General features: G+C 41.5%; 1 protein-coding gene across 1 annotated transcript; it reads right to left on the minus strand.

Moving 5' to 3' along the window:
- Positions 1–1523: 1523 nt before the first annotated feature.
- Positions 1524–20955, minus strand: tdrd15 (tudor domain containing 15). The gene is made up of 4 exons (XM_060915613.1): positions 20593–20955; positions 17570–17592; positions 7764–13384; positions 1524–1546 (listed from the first exon to the last, which is right to left on the minus strand). Exons 1-4 carry the CDS (start codon positions 20953–20955, stop codon positions 1524–1526), a joined length of 6030 nt encoding a protein of 2009 aa, XP_060771596.1.
- Between the last annotated feature and the right edge of the window lie 314 nt (positions 20956–21269).

The raw sequence follows: 21269 nt of genomic DNA on the forward strand, positions 1-21269 counted from the left end.
GAGGGCATAATCATCGGCCAACGCAGCTACAGCAGTCAGTGTGATCGCTTCACGTTCACTAAGGAAAGTGGCCATAGCTTCGGGTAGTGTGTTTTTTAGCTGTTCAACCAAAATTAGGTTTGTAAGGCCAGCTTGTGTTTCAGCACCAGACGCTACACACCAACGATTAAACTGAACGGCAAGCTCACGGGCGAAGTCGGTATAGGTTTGCGTAGGTCGTTTTCGCATGCTACGGAACTTTTGGCGATAGGCCTCAGGAACGAGCTCGTAAGCTTTGAGCACCGCTTGTTTAACAGAGTCGTATTTCAGGCTTTCGGTGCCATCCAGCGCGGAATAGGCCTCCTGGGCGCGGCCAGTTAAGGTGCACTGCAGTAGCAGTGTGCGCTCAACGTCGGGCCAGTGATACGCATTGCCGACACGCTCAAACAGAGTAAAAAAAGTTTCCACTTTGGCTTCATCGAATTTAGGCACCAGCTTTAAACTACGTGCCACATCAAATTCCCCAGGAGTACCAGCAGGCATTTTGCCACGTTCAATCAAAGCTAAACGCTGGCGCTCGACATCCAATTTAAACAATTCCACTTCCCGGTCGAGGCGTCGTTTTTCTATTTCTTTATCATACTCCAGTCTAGTTTTCTCCATTTGAAGCCTAAGGAGCTCTTTTTGCTGTTCGTATGTCACTTCAGCCGCCGCTGCCGGAGAGGGAGGAGTCGCCTCCTCCTCGGGCAGCACCTGCGCTTTAATCAACGCCGCTTTAACAACTAGTTGCATGAGCGACTTGGAACGTTTGTCTTCACTAGTTAGAGGAACCTTATAACGCTCGGCAACGTCCAAGAGCTGGATTTTAGTTAATAAATTAAACGTCTAAACAGAGGGACTGGCAACGAAATCGTCAACGATCGACATATCCAAACAAAACAGCCTGCTTTATTCAAGGCGTACCGAAAATCCAAAACCAAATAACCACACAACTGTTATCAGCAGTCTCACGCTTACATCCCCATCTACCCAACTAAAACACTTCCAAAACTAAACTAAGTAGACCCTAGGTCTTCTGCGGTTACCGATGGGGGGATTTTAAGCACACAAAACCAGTGGGCACGTAAGGTGCGCACCCCGGAGGTGCACCCGAGACAACTGCTACTACCCACCTTCACCGCGAAAAAAACAAACTAAAAAAAAGAAATGGTGCGCCCAAGAGCACACCCTCAGCCTATCAGGGAAAGTACGCTGTGGTGAGACTACCAAAAGAGCAGCAGTACCGGGTTATCTTAACAGCCAACACGCGAGTGGGGAATACCCCAACAATTACAAATGCCACCTAGGCGACTATCAAACAATTACTGAAAGAAAAAAGTGAAAATAAGCAAACGCACGCACGCTGCCCCTCACGAAAGAAGTGAAGTGAAACGAAACAAATGTCGGAAGTACAAACAAACACAGATATTTACGTGGCAAACCCAAAACGGAGAAATTAGACGAGCCCCCATATTGTTGGCCCGCCCCTTGCACACACCTGCGCTTCAAGACAGATTAGAGAGACGCACTAAAGAGGAAAAAAAAATAATCATTTCTCAAAAGCTCATGGCCGTCACAGTCATCCTTCAAACGGTCCAGCCAATCACACAGTGTGACGTCACCAGCAGGCGCCAGAGCCCGAGCCGATCTGTAGATCTGATACCTACACCGAATCGACGTTGTTGCGAGCAGGTCACAAGAAGACTTTAGCCCCTTAAAATATCCGCAAAAAGAAGAAAAGGTACGGTAGATGCCGAATTCAGGGCTTTCAACAAACATGAGGAGACATGCTCAGATGTTTGTTCTCTTTGGCTCTACCTACATATGTGAACAAACATTTTCAGTGATGAAGTTTAAGAAATCCAGGTATAGATCCTCTCTCACCGATGATCATCTGTCAGCTGTGCTTCGCATCTCCACCTCAGACATTCAACCTGACTTTGATGCACTCGTTAAAAGACCAACAGAGACTAGATTTCTCTCACTGAACAAATAAAAAAAACTGAAAAACACCAAATGAGGTGATTAGACTACAAATGTGGGCATCATTATTATAATATGATGTATCTTGCTTGATATTTGGAGTAGAAAGACAATATTGTGATGTCTTTATTGTGTTTTGGAGTGAATGTGACTGAAAAAAAAAGGTACAAACGTTCACATTTTGTTAACCATTGTTCTGGGAAATTTGATTGAATAAATGACATTTTTTGTAAGATAACCTCGTTTTTTCCATACTCTTACCAGTTTTAGCAGCTTGTAAAAACAATGTTATTTACTGCTTTATATAAATAAATACAATTAACATTACACAGAATTTAGTTCAGCCTTTTGGTCCGGCCCTCCACAAAATTCTCTGTTTCTCATGTGGCCCCATGGAAAAAATAATTGCCCACCCCTGGCCTAGATCATTTATTGACCCACCGACCCTCAATAAAGGAAAGCTCCAAACCTGTTCAACCCTAAGGATACTACACCCATGGAGGTTTCCCACATCCGTTTGAAACGTGCTGAACGTGGCAGGTCCCATCACTTGGGACCTGGACCAAGAAATGAACTCCCAACCACGGACAAGCCCCATCAATCTTCCACCAGGCCTATTTTACATTCCGAAACGTCTTCGAGGTCAACTCATCACTTGGGCTCACACAACTCCCACCACGGGACACCCTGGCAGCCAACGAACACATCAGATGCTCAAGAACAAGTACTGGTGAGAGAACATGCTCACAGAAATTAACCAGGTCATCACCTCCTGCTCTGAGAGTGCCCAAGCAAAGGTTCCAAGAACCCCTCCTGCCAGCAAACCGTGTCCGCTCCCGATACCTCAAAGACCCTGGTCCCACCTAGCCATCAACTTCTTTACAGACCTCTCCCCCTCCCAAGGCAACACCACCATCATCATGGTAACCATTGACAGATTCTCCAAGGCACTGAAACTCATCCCATTGTCTGGCATCCTCACGGTGTTCCAAACAGCCAAACTGCTATTCCACCAGGTATTCAGGTACTATGGCATCCCTGAGGACATACTCAGTGACCGGGGCCCCCCAGTTTATCTCACGCTTTTGGTCTTGCTTTATGGAATGATTAGGAGTGTCAGGAAGTTTCCTGTCAGTAAAGCCACTGAGAACAACAGCATGAGCCAAACTACAAAAACATGGACACTCAGAACTACAACTCCCCCTGCCACTGGCTTATTGAAATCAGCTGTCGTTCATTCACAAACTCAGTCACGCTACTTAAGCCTCTCTCACACACACACACCTTCAGTACGAAGCATCATTGTGTTTCCCCAGTCCATACCAAGCTTTTCATTCTCTGCTTGCCTCTCGTATTTCTGATCCTCGCTTCTTCTCTTTGTTTACATTACCCGTCTTGCCTCTATTGCCCCGTTTACTGATCGACCGACCCTTGCCTACTCTCTGACTATGCTTCCTGTCTTGCGATTTGGCTTCATTTTCAGTTTGCGCCCCACTCTCCCCTGCACATACAACCATAAGTGCCTGCATTCTGACAGTTGTAAAATTCCCTTCAAAATATTTTACATTTGTGATGGTTAATGTGAACCATACAAAAGAAAAATACAATGAATGTCCGAATTAAATGAAGATTCACCACACATTTATATTTTATTGATGTATTTGATTGCGATTTCTCCGATTTTGATTAATGTAAAGTCTAATAATCCATAATTAGATATCACGATGTGCTTATTTATTTATTTTTACACACGCACTTGCTGTACTTGGCTTCCCTGGAATTTCGTAAACAATAACCTGGTCGGATCACTGAGGGGACTGAACTAGTTTTGTTGGAACTTTGTTGATATAACTTGAATAATTACTATAAAAATGGTGATTTTCAACAAATATTCAACTCGTCCCATCAAACAGGCAGATGCGGATTTTACTTATCTGGACCAAACATTTGGTCGCCACGGACAGTCGGTACCGTTAATGTCGAGCCCTGCGAGGTGTCTGAAATATGCTGAGATCCATACAGAAACCCGAGCTGAATGTCATCAGCATAGATGGTTCATGAGCATGGGCAGGACAGTCTTGACCGTGACTGACCATGTCGAAGGCTCCTGAAAGGCAGAGGATGAAGACTGAGAACAGTTTGGCTGATCGAGTGGCATGGAGCTTCCGTTACAGCCACAAGTGCAGTTTCTGTGTAGTGTAATGTTCTGAAGCCAGACTGGTTAAGAACATGGAAGTCATTCTGGGTAAGACAAAAAGACAACTAAATTGCATATACCGGTATGTTCAAGAACCCTTGTAATGTAGCTGCAAGACAAATGTTTTGAACCTCTCCAAGTTCTCCCAAATCACCCCGTTTTGTTGCATTCCCTTTTCTGCCTTCCTGTAACTGCTCACATTAGATATACAACACTGGTGCTTGCCTTTAAAGCTATAAACAGAGCAGTGCCCACCTACCTTAAGGTACTCATCACACTCTGCTCTGCATCACACAGCCTTCAAACTACTGTCTTAAGTTTTCTTCCATGTTTTAAATACCTTCTCAACAACGCTTCAACTAGCATGAGGATATGTTTTCTTGATGAAAGCACCTCTGCAAGTCACTCTGGATGTCTGTTAAATGATGTAAACAGGTTCATTGCACAAACACTTCGATGTTATTCATAGTGTTTCCAGTTCTTCAATAAACTTCTGACAACAGTATTAAACATTTGGTGTCTGTAAGAGTACTAAAAAAATGAGCATCAATGATCCATCCATCCATTATCCATAACCGCTTATCTTGTGCAGGGTCGCAGGCAAGCTGGAGCCCATCCCAGCTGACTATGGAGGAAAGGCGGGGTACACCCTGGACAAGTCGCCAAATTATCACAGGGCCAACACATGGAGACAAACAACCATTTCACACTCACACCTATGGTCAATTTGGAGCCACCATTTAGCCTAACCCGCATGTCTTTGGACTATGGGGGAAACCGGAGCACCCGGAGAAAACCCACGCAGACGGGGGGGGGGGGGGGGGGGGGGGCGGACTTGCAAACTCCACACAGAAAGGCCCCCATTGGCCACTGGGCTTGAACCCAAAACCTTCTTGCTGTGAGGCGACTGCGCTAACCACGACACCACTGTGCCGCCCGAGCATCAATGTTCATTAGATATGTAAGAATACTTGCAAAGCCCCTTCTAGTAAGCTAGAGAAAGGCTTCAAACTGTATGCTTTATTTTTATATTATACACAGCTATAAAGTTATGAAAATATCCATCTATTTACAGTGGTGCTTGAAAGTTTGTGAACCCTTTAGAATTTTCTATATTTCTGCATAAATATGACTTAAAACATTGTCAGATTTTCACACAAGTCCTAAAGGTAGATCAAGAGAACCCAGTTAAACAAATGCGACAAAAATATTATACTTGGTCATTTATTTATTGAGGAAAATGATCCAATATTACATATCTGTGAGTGGCAAAAGTATGTGAACCTCTAGGATTAGCAGTTAATTTGAAGGTGAAATTAGAGTCAGGTGTTTTCAATCAATGGGATGACAATCAGGTGTGAGCGGGCACCCTGTTTTATTTAAAGAACAGGGATCTATCAAAGTCTGATCTTCACAACACATGTTTGTGGAAGTGTATCATGGCATGAACAAAGGAGATTTCTGAGGACCTCAGAAAAAGTGCTGTTGATGCTCATCAGGCTGGAAAAGGTTACAAAACCATCTCTAAAGAGTTTGGACTCCACCAATCCACAGTCAGACAGATTGTGTACAAATGGAGGAAATTCAAGACCATTGTTACCCTCCCCAGGAGTGGTCGACCAACAAAGATCACTCCAAGAGCAAGGCGTGTAATAGTCGGTGAGGTTACAAAGGACCCCAGGGTAACTTCTAAACAACTGAAGGGCTCTCTCACATCGGCTAATGTTAATGTTCATGAGTCCACCATCAGGAGAACACTGAACAACAATGGTGTGCATAGCAGGGTTGCAAAGGGAAAGCCACTGCTCTCCAAAAAGAACATTGCTGCTCATCTGCAGCTTGCTAAAGCTCACATGGAAAAGCCAGAAGGCTATTGAAAAAATGTTTTGTGGACGGATGAGACCAAAATAGAACTTTTTGGTTTAAATGAGAAGCGTTATGTTTGGAGAAAGGAAAACACTGCATTCCAGCATAAGAACCTTATCCCATCTGTGAAACATGGTGGTGGTAGTATCATGGTTTGGGCCTTTTTTGCTGCATCTGCGCCAGGACGGCTTGCCATCATTGATGGAACAATGAATTCTGAATTATACCAGCAAATTCTAAAGGAAAATGTCAGGACATCTGTCCATGAACTGAATCTCAAGAGAAGGTGGGTCATGTAGCAAGACAATGACCCTAAGCACACAAGTCGTTCTACCAAAGAATGGTTAAAGAAGAATAAAGTTAATGTTTTGGAATGGCCAAGTCAAAGTCTTGACCTTAATCCAATCGAAATGTTGTGGAAGGACCTGAAGCGAGCAGTTCATGTGAGGAAACCCACCAACATCCCAGAGTTGAAGCTGTTCTGTACGGAGGAATGGGCTAAAATTCCTCCAAGCCGGTGTGCAGGACTGATCAACAGTTACTGGAAACATTTAGTTGCAGTTATTGCTGCACAAGGGGGTCACACCAGATACTGAAAGCAAAGGTTCACATACTTTTGCCACTCACAGATATGTAATATTTGGATCATTTTCCTCAATAAATAAATGACCAAGTATAATATTTTTGTCTCATTTGTTTAACTGGGTTCTCTTTATCTACTTTTAGGACATGTGTGAAAATCTGATGATGTTTTAGGTCATATTTATGCAGAAATATAGAAAATTCTAAAGGGTTCACAAACTTTCAAGCACCACTGTACAGAAACAAAACATTCAAGCAAATATTGTAAAAAAGTTCCCTTGGCATTTGAAATTCATCATACATTCAACAATAAAGATTAGCTTGTCAAAAAGTAACTAGAAATCTACACTCTGGAAATGAAACCGTTCACTGAAATTGTTCTTTAGTTAAAACTGAATACTGCCCATGATATTGATGACTAGATACAGACAGTAACTAATATGCGATTTTCTTTGATAATTTATCACATCTGTTTCTCTTCTTTTTTTTTAAAATCACAATAACCAATACACTATAAAGGTAAATGCTGCTATACTGGTATGTTAGAATCAGGCTTGTAGTACTCAAGTCCAGGACTCGGACTCGATTCCGACTCATGCTCCAATTTTAAGGACTCGTGACTTGACTTGGACTCGTGCATTAACTGCATCTGGACTCGTAAACTGGAGACGAGGACTCAGATTTTTTTGTAACATGCCATAATAATTTGGCATAAGATATTTATATCTTCACATTAGTGCCACCAGCCTTTTCCTAAATATTCCTGATAGAAGACATCTTTTTTGTGAATTTATTGTCAGCTATGGTATGGGACATACATCTTCACACTACTCAAAGCTATCGATGTGTTTTAGAGAGCAAGTGTGCGCGTGTGTGACAGCTGTGTTATTTGTGTCGGACTCGGATCAATAGTGGACTCGACTCAGACGCAACTCAAAATTTTCTTTTATGACTTGGACTTGACCACTGGGGACTCGAGACTGGACTCGGACTCAAGGTTTAGAGACTCAGCTACAACACTGGTTAGCATGCATAGGTTATAAACACTCAATGCTTCGTATATTACGTGTGAATTATTTACATTGGGAACAGACATAATATATAATAAGGTACTTACATTGGCTTAAAATAGACTGCAGGCCATAATATGCTTTCTGTACTCCTCCATGTTCATCAGATTTTCCACTGAAGGGGTCTTCAATCTCTTCTTCCATACTGCAGCCGTTAGAAATGTCATCATTTGATGCCACATCTACCAAAGCTCTATGTGGCACCTTCTCCATCTTTGATTGCGTTTGTTCATGTATGTCAGGTATAGCTTTGTAGACATTCTCTCCAGAGCTGGACTTTATTTCCCTTTTATGGTCTCGCCCTTGGTGAAACCGTATTCCAAGTACGGTGTCTATGTAGTCTGCATGACCAGCATCAACCAACTCTTTAGCAACATTTCCATTAGACGTCACAACATCAACCTCCCACTGTGCCTCTGTAACATATTGTCGAAAGTGTAGCTTAAGATGTTTTTGATACATACACTTTTGGAAAAACATAGCAGCATGGTCAGACCAGTGCAGCTCATCAACTGGCTTAATTCCTCTTAACAAGCAAGGGTAAGTGATCTTTGGAAGACTGGCAAGCTCAACAGGTAGCACTTTAAGTTTGAAGACATCTTGGCATGCCAAATGTACACAATAGCCATAATCAACTAGATTAATGATCACTGAAATGTCACACTGTAGTATCTCTGCTCTACACCATTTTTTCTTCTCTTCAGACTTTACCAGGCAGCCGGCACCAGGAATCAGATGAGCCTCTGGCAATGGAGCCAAGTCTTCTGGTAAGTCTTCAATGATATTTGATACTGCATTCATGATGAGAAGTAGGTCCTCAAGTACAATGTAAAATTCACCAGGTGTGGTGACTGCTGCTGCGAATGCTGAGTACTCGTGATCCTTTGTAACAGGCGCAAGAAACAGACATCGTATCTCATCATCTTTGTCCATTGGTTTCTCTGGAATGACCATGGGTGCAAGGCAATCGTCTTCTGAAGTCGGCTGATGTACAGCAGACTGACATTTTTTTTCATCGATATCCTGTTCATCCACTCCTACATCCACTCCTGGTGGTTCAACAGAGGTGGCTTCAAGTGCATTTGAACCAAACCCAGCATATGAATTGTTTGATATATTCAAAAGTTCATTCTCCGCAACACTGATGTGTATTTCAGGCCTCTGTGGCAAACTGATTTGACAAACCTCTTGTTTGTCATGTTTACATTTGTAGGCACAAGCCTTTCTATTTGTTCTTAAGTTCTGTATGCAACATGTGGCTCTTGTGGCTTGCACTTTTTCCAACATTTTCTCTCGAATCACTTTACTGTCTTTGGTGTCTTCTTTAATGCTGGCCGTTTCCGCTTCAGACTTTTCACAGATGCATGTAAGGGAAGTATCATTTACTGTTGCAAACAGCTCTTGCCTTTGCTTGGCTTGACCCAAATCTGGAACCTTATCTTCTGTTCCTTCAGCAGGATCAGATTCTCTTGACTCAAGCAAAGGGTCAAGTTGCTGAATGCTCACTTCCCATGCATGGCCAAGATTCTGCACAAACTCGACCATCAGAGGTTTGTCATGTGCGCCACTGAGAAAAGACTCATCATCAAAATCGTATGGTTTCAAAAGTTTGCAGTGAGTGCTTAATCTTGCCTCAGACATAAATTTGCTTGTTAATGGGTGAATTTTCTTTTTGTCAACAACTGCTGTATTTCCATAGTCAACAAATTCAACTGTCAGGTAACCACTGGATGCAACACACTTGACAGCAGCTCGATACAAGGCCAAGTCCTCATCATACATTGCAGCAACCAGATCCCCTACGTTTACATTTGAAGTAACACTTTGCAAACTTTCTGTGAAAGGGTGGCTGTTTAGTTCAGCCCTCATTTTAAGGATAGTTTGTTCATCCTTTTCCATTTGGATAAAGAAGCTGTCAACAGAGTCGCAATTAGAAATGAAACCAATGCTTCTGAAACCTGGTGCAATTTTGATGGATGGTAGATCATTAACTTTTGGCAACACCTTTGAGGGCTGCATGTTAGAAGTGCTTGGAATGGTGCATTTTTCATTCTGTAGTTTTGGGGGCTTTGGGCTGCATTCTTTTTTGCCCTGGACATTTTTTGCAGAACTACCATTTAGATTGAGAAATTTTTGTGGAGATTTTAATTTGGATGATTTCTTTTGACAAAACTGCCCATTTCTCTGGATGACTTTGCTCTGGCCTGGTGTCCTCTGTGATTTGATAGGATGTCTCCCCTTGGTCTTAAATTTCTTGCCCACAGAAGATACATTCACAACTTCTCTGCAGCAATCATTGATCTGTTTGACAGATTTACCTTTTTGTCCATGAATTGCAAAAATCTCTCTTACTTTCTCATTGATATGAATGTCACCATCAAACAGGTCACAAAGGAAATGCCCACTACTGTTTGTTGTGGCAAACTTTGCACGAAGTTCCTTGTTGAGAGTGGCCTTCTCAAGCCATGTATTAACTTCAGGCAAATGTTCCTCCTCAGGAATACTTAAAAGACTACATCTTAAAGCTTGCATGGGTGTCAAAAGCAAATCAACTGCTGTTCTGGGGATAGACAGTACATTCTTTTTTTCAGCAACCTGCTTGCTTCCATAATCTACAAAGAATACATTAAAGTGTAGACTGGACTGAGCAGGCCATATAAATGACCTGTACCATTTACCGTCTTCAGAATATTTGGCCAAGCAAACAATGCCAGGTTTATCAGTATGCGTCTGACTCATTAACTTTTCACTTTCCTTCATAACTCTGTCCATAAGCTGCTCAATAATTCCAGTATTTCTGTCCAGTTGGAGATAGATTTCCCAAGGACTGACAACATGAGTAGGGAACACCAACTCTTCACTTCCAGGGGTAATGTCAAAAGAAGAATAAACAAAAGAGCATGGATAGACAGATGGAAGCAGCTGGTTTGGATGCTGTATTTCCTTGGCAACACCCTTTTCTATGAGATATGTGGAGGCTCGTTGAAGAGGTGTGTACAAGTCAATCATATTGCAGAGGCTTTTATTTGCAACATAGAACTGGGAGTAGATTTTGCAGCTCAGATTACATGAACTTCCAGAAGTAAAATCCTTTAACAAGATGCTTGCTTGATCAGACCACACATCTCCGACTGGGTCGATTAAGTTGTACAAACTACATCTGAAGGCTTGCTCTTCAAGCTCAAGGAACTCAGGATGTAGTGCTTGTAGGTTCTGCAGCTTTTCTTGCACAACCATACCATAGTCAACTAGAATCACCTTAACGGTTAGATCTGTTCCTCCAAGAATGCAGCCCCTGTACCACTTATTATCTAGTTGACACTGGACAGCACAACATATGCTGTGGGGCTGTAACACCGAGGTGTTCACCTGGTAAAACGTTTGTAGTCTTTCCATTAATCTGTCCAACTTGTTCTTGTTTTTCTTGTTCTGGCACCAAAAATCTGATGGAGAGCTGACATGTGAACACTGGACACTAATTACAGCTCCTGGCTTAAACTTCTGACATTTGAATATTTCTACAGCACTGCATATTTGAGTCTCATCGTGGACTTGTTTGTCTGCGGCAATCTCTTGTCTTGTCACCTTGCAAGGGAGTTTCTGTGACGTACTTTCACAAGAATTCTCAGCAAACTGCATTCTTGCAAATGTCTTGCCCATTTTTTGGGTTTTTTTGACAGGCGTATCAGGAGTTTTTATGACACTATATGTCCTGTATGCTGCCATATTTGCACTTGTCAGAAGTGCTGCAATACTTTCACTTTTCTCAACCCCTTTCTCATACAACTCCACAACGAACACATTGCTCCTTCTGTAAATGATATGAACCAAGAGTGTTTTATTTGAGGTGGCTTTCCTGAAGAAGTCTGTTGCTGCAGCTGTCCAGACATCTTCCAGTGGAACAACATGAGCTAAGGAACAATTGAGAGCAAACTCTGGCTCCACAGTAAATTTGGAAGGTATTTTCTTTATCAACATGTTTGGTACCTTTTCTGTGTTTCCAAAGTCAATAAAAAACACCTCAGCACCATATTCAAGAATATCCACCACAACAGCTCTGTAGTAATGCATGTCTTTTTCATACATGGCACAACAGAGTTGACCAGGCACTGGATCTTGAAGGATTTCCTCATTCAGTTTTAATCTACTAAACCAATCAGTCAGCTTATTCATCATGGCCTCAAATCGATTATTCGACTCAGCTAGTCTCATCCAGAAATCATGAGGATTCTGAACATGCTCAATGTAAGCCTCAAACATGGAGCCATCCTGTATGTGTTCAAAAGCAACCAAATTCTTTGAGATTCCCACCGTTTTTGTCTCAAATGGGATGCAACTCGATTGGTGCACATCAGTGAGAATACAACTGTTTGCCATTTTAGCAACTTCTTTGTATTGCCCTGTTTTGACAGGTGCACATTTGACCACATTGCTGAGCGTGACTGAACAGACATTCTTTTCCTTGCTCAAGTCATTGACTGTAATCTCAAGCTCCTTACCCAGTAATCCTTTTCTGAAAAGCTCCATTTGCTGGTTCAGTGTGGTTTGGTCTTTGTCATCCAAAGAAGAAAGAGAACATGGGAAAGTCATGACTGGTCTCAGGATAAAATCTGATGGTAACTGAAAGATGTTTTGAACTTTTACAGATTCACAATACCCATAGTCAACAAACACAACTCGAACTTGGGAGTTAACTGGCAGGCACTGCACTAAACCTCTGTGCCACTTCTCATCTTTGCCTTTGATAGCACATAGTAAGCCCATATTCTCACTTGGCTTGTCTTTGAAGTTATCATTCCTCAACTCACACACACATGCCAATTTTTCTGACATCTCCTTCAGGTCCTTTGCAGCAGAGGACAACTGGCAGTAAAACAACCCAGGGTTTACAGCGGCAGATATCCTAACTCTTTCCTTCTGTCCAACAACCAACTTAGAGCCACCAAGTGAAAGAATATTTTCATAGCCACATAAATTGGAAGATTTAAAGGAAATCTCTTGTGCAATTTGCTTTTCAATAAGCAAATCTGGGACAGACTCACAGCTTTGTTGAATTGGTACTTCTCTGACCAGCTCCACCAGGAGCAGAAAAGTGTCTGTATCTACATGTCTGCCTAAGCTCAATCTTAATAAATCTTTGGTTATTTCTGGCACTTCCAGAATAAGAACCTTGTATGGCAGAAGACCGTGGATATATCCTTCGATATGTCTGCCTATCAAAGAGGAGAAATATGCTTCCGATGGTTGGTCCCAGCATTCCTGAACTGGCAGCACATTAGCAATGAACCCACAGACAATCTTTGGTGGGAGCATGAGTAAGGAATCAGAAATTATAAACAAACAGTTGGGACCAACGGTAAGAATATTTCCACGGTCCAGTAGGAACACATCAAACAAATCTCCTGATTGGTTCTGAACTCTTCCTCTGTACCAGCGACTAGACAGGAAATCTTCAACCAAGCAAAAGTCTCCAACTTTAACAGATGCAGATATTTTCGAGACATTCTGAATTTCCACTTGGAGAATGTTGTAGTCCAACTCACAGATGGTAGCATATTGACCTTGAAACGGGACCAATGTATTCCCAGGACTGCAGTCAATCTGTGTTAATTTCAGGTCCACTGGCCAAAGGGCACATGAAGCGGGAAGCTTTGAACCCTCCCCTGATCTAAAAGAACAATTAGTAAAGTACATAAATAAACAGCAAGAGACAGGGATTTTCATAATGATCCAGTTTAAAAAAAATAAAATAAAAAATAAAAATTTGAAAGGACAATTACTATTTTTTTTTGTTAAGCGGTATGGAACAAGAGCTATGCCTATATTTTTGAACAAGGTTTACAGTATGCTATATACATTCATACCAAAATATACTCACAAAATATTAGGTTTCATTCAAAAGCACGAATAAAGCGCCTACAATTTTCAGCAATACAATTTTAATGTAATTTGTAGCTTGTAATAATGTAATTTTAATGTAAAGGAAAAATACACCTGAATTAGTCTTTATAATTAACAAGTGATCTTAAACCATGCTTTCATCTAAACCGGGGAACAGAGGCACTGCGCCCTCTTACTCTCGGCGTGTGCCCGCTTACCGAAATGCTGATCAAACCCCAAGTCACACTTAGGCCATGCACTTACTATATATGCTACTGCACAACATGCAATCTTTCTCAAAACAATCTTTTCTCCATGAAAACATCCCAGCAACAATACGTGACAGTGTGTCTGATCATCAAATACGTTATAATTACTCCAAAAATATTCCAATCATAGTAGATACACCATCAGATGGTGCAAAAACGATCCGAATTGGCGGTTTCCAGACTGAGGTGCCATGTTTAGTTGTTTACTTGTCGCAGCTGCTCTCGCGAGATTTGATGTAGGTTGACAAGGTCAGCTGACTTGTAGAGCGAGATTTCTCGAGACTGAATGACCTTTCACCCACTGGCGCGGGAGCTTTTGACAGAAGTAGTTCGCGAGTTGTTTTTGTTGACATTTGGGCATTTAAAGATGTCATCCCGTGGCACGAAACGGAAGAAAGCCAAAGACTGTTCGGGACAGAAGAAGATGACTTTTTTCTGTCAAAAAGCGGAGAAAGATGTTTCTATTGGCGAGATTACAACAATCGAGGAAATCGAACGAAGACCAGATGTCTTGCTCTGATGAAGGCACCGAGTGTTCAGTGGAAAAGCAAAATGAGAAAAAGGCCAAGTTCCAGGAAAAGTTCATGTATGTTTTTTTTTTTAAAGCGTGCTTACATTTTTTGCATGGTTTCAAACTTTGTGATTTGGGTTGGATTCCAACTTTACAATGTTTACCTTTTTAGTTTCTTTTTAAAGAAAATAATTTTGCTCTGGAATTCCCCCCTCCCCATTTTGAACAACTAACTCTACCTTATTCTAGTATAAGAAAACAACAGATTTCTCTGATGAATGTTTAATACTTTGTAAGTTTGATTCATTTGAATTATAAATTTCAATTTGAATCATGAGGAATTAGTATTATGTGCAATTTGAATTATGAGGCATTAGAATTTGAATTAAATGTTTGTGACAAAGTTTTATTTTCTTTTTCAGTGTTGACAATTTGTTACAATTTCCCTTTCAAATAGCCTCAATGTCCCAATTTAGCCTCAATTTTTCAAAGGCTTCTCACAGCGGAAGGGGGGGGGGGGACCCCACTTCCACACACACCCCCGCCGCTTCGCTCCCTCACCATGGTGAGTGCCCTCATACTAAATTTTTCTAGAAAAACCCCTGTAAACAGTGTCCAAGATTCACAAACCCAAATCAAAAAAAGTTGGGATGGTATGGAAAATGCAAATTAAAAAAAAATTATTAATTACATAAATAACTAACTAAAATGTGATTTCTAAATTTACTTTGACTTGTGTTTCACTGCAGACAATATGAACAAGATATTTCAATTTTTGGTCAACTTCAAAGTTTGTACCACAACAGTTATGTTCATACTTGCATAGGAATAACGATCATGAAATGCATCAATCAAGATTTAGGCCTAGTCATAGCACAGAGACAGCACTGGTTATAGTAGTAAATGACCTCTGATCAGGGTCGTGTCTCCTTGCTTGATCTTAATGCAGCTTTTAACACCATTGAACATATTCTCCTTGATAGACTAGAACAGCCCTCTCCTGGCTCAGGTCTTATTTGACTGTTCGTTATAAGTTTGTAGAAGTAAACAGTGACTTTTCTACGCATATGAAGAAAAAAAGTTTGGTAAACTTTCCACCCTGAGTCATAAGATTTCCATGATTGGATAGTGGATATTCTAATATGCATCCTGTTAGCACAATGAAAAACACTGTTCTTTTTAACATGAAGTTATTTCAATGAGTAATAGATTAAAATATACTAAATTTAAGTCATTACTATTCTACCAAAACAATGCTCTCAACAGCATTTGTAATTCACAAAACTTTAAAAGTCCTATGTATAAGAACTTAAGTTTAAAACCAAAGAAATTAATCAGAATTATCAACAGGATGTGAAGAAATGAGAGTTTTGATGTTCCGTCAAAGATAATACGACAAACGGCAGCCTTAGCACCATCATCACAGTGACTGGCTGCCAGTTAGCCCCTTGTAACGTTAGGTCAGCTAAATTTAGGTTATAAGTGAGTTGGTCTGTTAGCTAGATTCAGGACAGGAAATATTGTGAATAAGCTAAGCATGGACAAACTTCGGTACTTATCATTTAAACAATGTATTTATGTGATCATCATGTGCACTTTCCATCCCTGGAATTTTGTACAAATTGGGACGTACGTGTATCAAATGTTTCATCAGATTACATATTCTCTCCTCCTGCCACACATGACTTGAGACACAAAAGTGTAGAAGGGGACTCCACCTCTCCAGTATCACTTGCTCTTAAAGCAAAATATTGCCATATCTCGCTCAGAGAGCCTTGTTTGTTGAGAAGTTTTAGCTATTTAATGTCACTAGATTGTTCAGCAGTTGCCGAATCCATAGCATCTTGCCAAACTTAGCTAGATAACTCGAAGCAATGTAGCATGGTCAGAGGGAAAGCTCTTTCACTGTTAGTGTTAAACTTACATCACACCCATGAAATGTCAGGTTAGTCTTAAAAGGGTGGGCGATTTCAAAGTATAGTGTGGGGAAAAAAAGCAGCAAAATGCAGTAATGTTGACTACAGAAATTTGTGAAAATGAGGACACCGTACTGTTTCAAGTGTCAAATTTACCAGTAATGGTCAAAGGTCACACAGAGAAACAACTAGCATATCATTAGAAAGGGTAGGTTCTGCTGTTTATACATTTCTGGTACTTTGTGATGTGATCAAGAATCAGAAGGAGTGTGAAAATGGGTGAAGAAAAAAGTAAGATATTACCGTATTTTCTGGACTATAGAGCGCACCTGTATATAAGCCGCATCCGCTCTATTTAAAAAAAAAAAAAAAAAAGATATACAAGCCGCACCGGGCTATAAGCCGCAGATCTCTATGTTGAAAAATTAGATATTTACTGCATGTACAGAACGATTTTGTACTGTAAATGTACATGTATGTACCTGAACAGATTCTTTCCGAACAGTGCCTTTTAACACGGCAGCAACTTTGCTGATTAAAACGGAACAGAACCAAGAGAAAATAACCGGTATTTATTTACCTTCATTTCTCCTGTGTTTGAAACCACAAGTCACTTTAATCATCTTCGCTGGATTTGAAAATAATTACCAGTTAGTAATTTGTCATGCATGTTCTATCTGCTAAAGATCTGCTAATTCTTCTTTGCATTGATTTTTCGTCTATCTTATTTTTGATTCTACTTCCGGTTAGAGCGCCCCTAGCGGTGGAAGAAAAATCCACAGAATAGCCACACCTTTGTATAAGCCGCATGGTTCAAAACCTAGGAAAAGTAGCGGCTTATAGTCCAGAAAATACGGTACTTTACAGAATTTTGATCTATCCTCATAAAATGTCATTACTTTATTATGTACAAATACTGTATAAATGTAATCTGCATCATTACAAAGCTCCAGTTCATCTCTTTCTTATATCTGTTTCATATCTATGTAATAACGAGTTCATGAGTAATTCAAACAACAGTAATGGGTGTGGAGATGGATATAGATTGTAACTTTAATTAAATCTGATGTAAACTCAAAATTACTTTTCTCAGTAACACTGTCACATAGACAAGCAACTAGAAGAATTCCTGAGCAATTCAACCAAGAAGAAAGGATGTGAATATAGACGCAATCTGCATTAGTTGGGTTCAGGTACATACCGGTCATATTTGCCTCATGAACTACTGATGTGCGAGTTGCTGTGGTTTTTGAAAATTTGTTTAAAAAAAGTCTCACCTGTCGGTCCATTTCCAGTCCATCTGATAAGATAAAGGTTCACAAGACCACATGTCTGCAAAAATACAGACAAAACAATGCTGTCAATGAGCTCCATGTGCCTCTATTCCTCCATCAACTCATCTCTCTAATAGAATACATGCTGAAGAAACACAAAACATTATCTAAAAGGTTCTGACTGCAAAGTTGAATGCTGGGCAAAATGTTCCATTTCTATAGCTGTTGGAGTTTCAAGATGTTTCACTGCTGCACACACACCGTGTATCCTATATCAGTGTTTCTCAACCACTGGGCCGCAACACACCATCGAGAGGGCTGAGATTTTTTTTCCCCAAGTTTGAAGCCAAATACTAAACAGTTCAGGCTGTCGTAATGTCCCAAATCCGGTAGCTGGTTTGCCGAACACTTTTCAAATGGAATAAATACGTTTGTGGGTAAATTAAAAAGAACAAGCTTTTATTTTTGTCACATTCCTCCTCTGCATTTAACCCACGTGTGTCTGCCTGTGTGCGTGCACACACACAGAATAAATAAATACATCTGTGGGTAAATTATATGGATCTGTGATGTCTGCTGGAAGAGAAGAGCAGGGAGGATTGAGAATTGAGTAGCTGTGGTTTGTTTATACTCGATACTAAAGCTTGTAATGTCCGAACAACCATCGCAAAGATGCGTACAAAGCCCAGAAATTCCTACTTACCTGGGAATAAACGATACAAGATTAATCTGGTAATGTCCTGATCCCCAGATCTTTAACCCAGCCACATATAAAACATTGTACGCCTCCATGCTCTTCCAGGTTTTCATCTGTTTGTCCACATACAGTGGGGCAAAAAAGTATTTAGTCAGTCACCAATTGTACAAGTTCTCCCACTTAAAAAGATGAGAGAGGCCTGTAATTTTCATCATAAGTATACCTCAACTATGAGAGACAAAATGAGGAAAAAAAATCCAGAAAATCACATTGTCTAATTTTTAAAGAATTTATTTGCAAATTATGGTGGAAAATAAGTATTTGGTCAATAACAAAAGTTCATCTCAATACTTTGTTATATACCCTTTGTTGGCAATGACAGAGGTCAAACGTTTTCTGTAAGTCTTCACAAGGTTTTCACACACTGTTGCTGGTATTTTGGCCCATTCCTCCATGCAGATCTCCTCTAGAGCAGTGATGGTTTGGGGCTGTCGCTGGGCAACACGGACTTTCAACTCCCTCCAAAGATTTTCTATGGGGTTGAAATCTGGAGACTGGCTAGGCCACTCCAGGACCTTGAAATGCTTCTTACGAAGCCACTCCTTCGTTGCCCGGGCGGTGTGCTTGGGATCATTGTCATGCTGAAAGACCCAGCCACATTTCATCTTCAATGCCCTTGCTGATGGAAGGAGGTTTTCACTCAAAATCTCACGATACATGGCCCCATTCATTCTTTCCTTTACACGGATCAGTCGTCCTGATCCCTTTGCAGAAAAACAGCCCCAAAGCATGATGTTTCCACCCCCATGCTTCACAGTAGGTATGGTGTTCTTTGGATGCAACTCAGCATTCTTTCTCCTCCAAACACAAGTTGAGTTTTTTTACCAAAAAGTTCTATTTTGGTTTCATCTGACCATATGACATTCTCCTAATCCTCTTCTGGATCATCCAAGTGCTCTCTAGCAAACTTTAGACGGGCCTGGACATGTACTGGCTTAAGCAGGGGGACACGTCTGGCACTGCAGGATTTGAGTCCCTGGCGGCGTAGTGTGTTACTGATGGTAGCCTTTGTTACTTTGGTCCCAGCTCTCTGCAGGTCATTCACTAGGTCCCCCCGTGTGGTTCTGGGATTTTTGCTCACCGTTCTTGTGATCATTTTGACCCCACGATCAAGGGAGATTATGTCTTCCAGGTCTTGTATGTCTTCCATTTTCTAATAATTGCTCCCACAGTTGATTTCTTCACACCAAGCTGCTTACCTATTGCAGATTCAGTCTTCCCAGCCTGGTGCAGGTCTACAATTTTGTTTCTGGTGTCCTTTGACAGCTCTTTGGTCTTGGCCATAGTGGAGTTTGGAGTGTGACTGTTTGAGGTTGTGGACAGGTGTCTTTTATACTGATAACGAGTTCAAACAGGTGACATTAATACAGGTAACGAGTGGAGGACAGAGGAGCCTCTTAAAGAAGAAGTTACAGGTCTGTGAGAGCCAGAAATCTTGCTTGTTTGTAGGTGACCAAATACTTATTTTACAGAGGAATTTACCAATTAATTCATTAAAAATCCTACAGTGTGATTTCCTGGATTCTTTCCCCCCATTCTGTCTCTCATAGTTGAAGTGTACCTATGATGAAAATTACAGGCCTCTCTCATCTTTTTAAGTGGGAGAACTTGCACAATTGGTGGCTGACTAAATACTTTTTTGCCCCACTGTAGAATGATGTCTGCAGCACCAGGTAGTTTGACGTGTCAGGAAACTCAATGGATGGATAATTTTCCAATTCATAATGAATGAACGAATAACTTTATTTAAAACACGATAAGTTGATCAGCAGAGCTGGTGGGGTTGTGCATGTACAGATCCAAATAATTACAAACACAAAAGACTAAAAACATACACAACCTTTAAAAAAAAAAAAAAAAACCTTGAAAATCTGATGATGATCTGTTAAGTGTGGGGAGTTATAGTCTTTGTTCGCAGGATCTGTTTTTACTTTCTGTTCCAAAGGTCCGTACTGAATTGGGGGAAAAAGGCATTTAAGTTTTTTGCGCCCTCAGCTTGGAACTAGTTACAAATTGACCTGAAACGTAAGGAATTGTTCCCTGTGGCAGTGAGGGCATGGTCGATGGCAAGGAGGCAGGTTGAACCAGCAGGTAACACGTGATGAGATGCATCTGTGTCAAATTACTGGCCATCTATTAACATGCGTCTCTGTGTGTCTCTCAAACAGTCGGGAACGAGAGAGAGAGAGAGAGAGAGCAGTGTCACCCCACGTGTGTGCCCGTGTACGTGTTAAGTTGACACTTAAGTGTATTAAATAAAAGAACTCGCCTGTTCTGAAGCCTGTTTCCAGTTCCTCTGTTCCCCCTTAAGTTCAAGAGTCCTTACACTGACGCCGAAACCTGGGACTGAGGAACGTATGCCACCATGGGATCCCAACCAGTCACAGCGCTCCTCCAAACACTCGCCAACGACATCCAGCACCAGCAGCACACCCTCGCCACGCTGACAGTAGATCAGGGCCGGCGTGTCCAGGCTCTGCTCAAAGCCCAGGCGGAGGGCCGGCAGGCGATAAGGAGCTGGATCCAATCTGCAGGTGCTCCAGTGGTCATTCCTGCGGCCAGTGTGCCCATCCAAGTGGTGAAGATAGGGCCGCAGGACGACCCCGATGCTTTCCTCGAGCTGTTTGAGCATGTCGCAGAGGTGAGCTTGTGGCCAACCTCTCAGTGGACAGCTCACCTACTGTCGCTCCTGTCGGGGGAAGCCCAGCTCACAGCTCAGCAGTTCCCGGCCACTAACATACCACCTCAATCTCCTGAAACCGTGGAAAGAGGAGGTTCCTGTGGCTCTGGCGATAGTGGTTCTGGACAGGGCGGAGCTGGGACCGAAGGCAAGTCCAAAAAGTGCAGCCCAATTCATCCTAGTCCCCTGTGGAGACCACCTCTCACTGTTCCAGAGAGCACAGGTAATTAGGGTGCAGGAGGAATTCTCCGATGTGTTCTTGCCCC

This window comes from Neoarius graeffei, chromosome 3, assembly GCF_027579695.1.
Source record: "Neoarius graeffei isolate fNeoGra1 chromosome 3, fNeoGra1.pri, whole genome shotgun sequence".
Classification (NCBI taxonomy): domain Eukaryota; kingdom Metazoa; phylum Chordata; class Actinopteri; order Siluriformes; family Ariidae; genus Neoarius; species Neoarius graeffei.

Coding starts and splice junctions, on each gene's coding strand:
- tdrd15 (XM_060915613.1), bottom strand. CDS start 20,955: ATGCTCAAACAGCTCGAGGAAAGCATCGGGGTCGTCCTGCGGCCCTAT. Junction 17,593..20,592: donor GGAAACAGGCTTCAGAACAG/GCGAGTTCTTTT, acceptor TTATCTTATCAG/ATGGACTGGAAATGGACCGA. Junction 13,385..17,569: donor GACTGGAAATGGACCGACAG/GTGAGACTTTTT, acceptor TTGTTCTTTTAG/ATCAGGGGAGGGTTCAAAGC.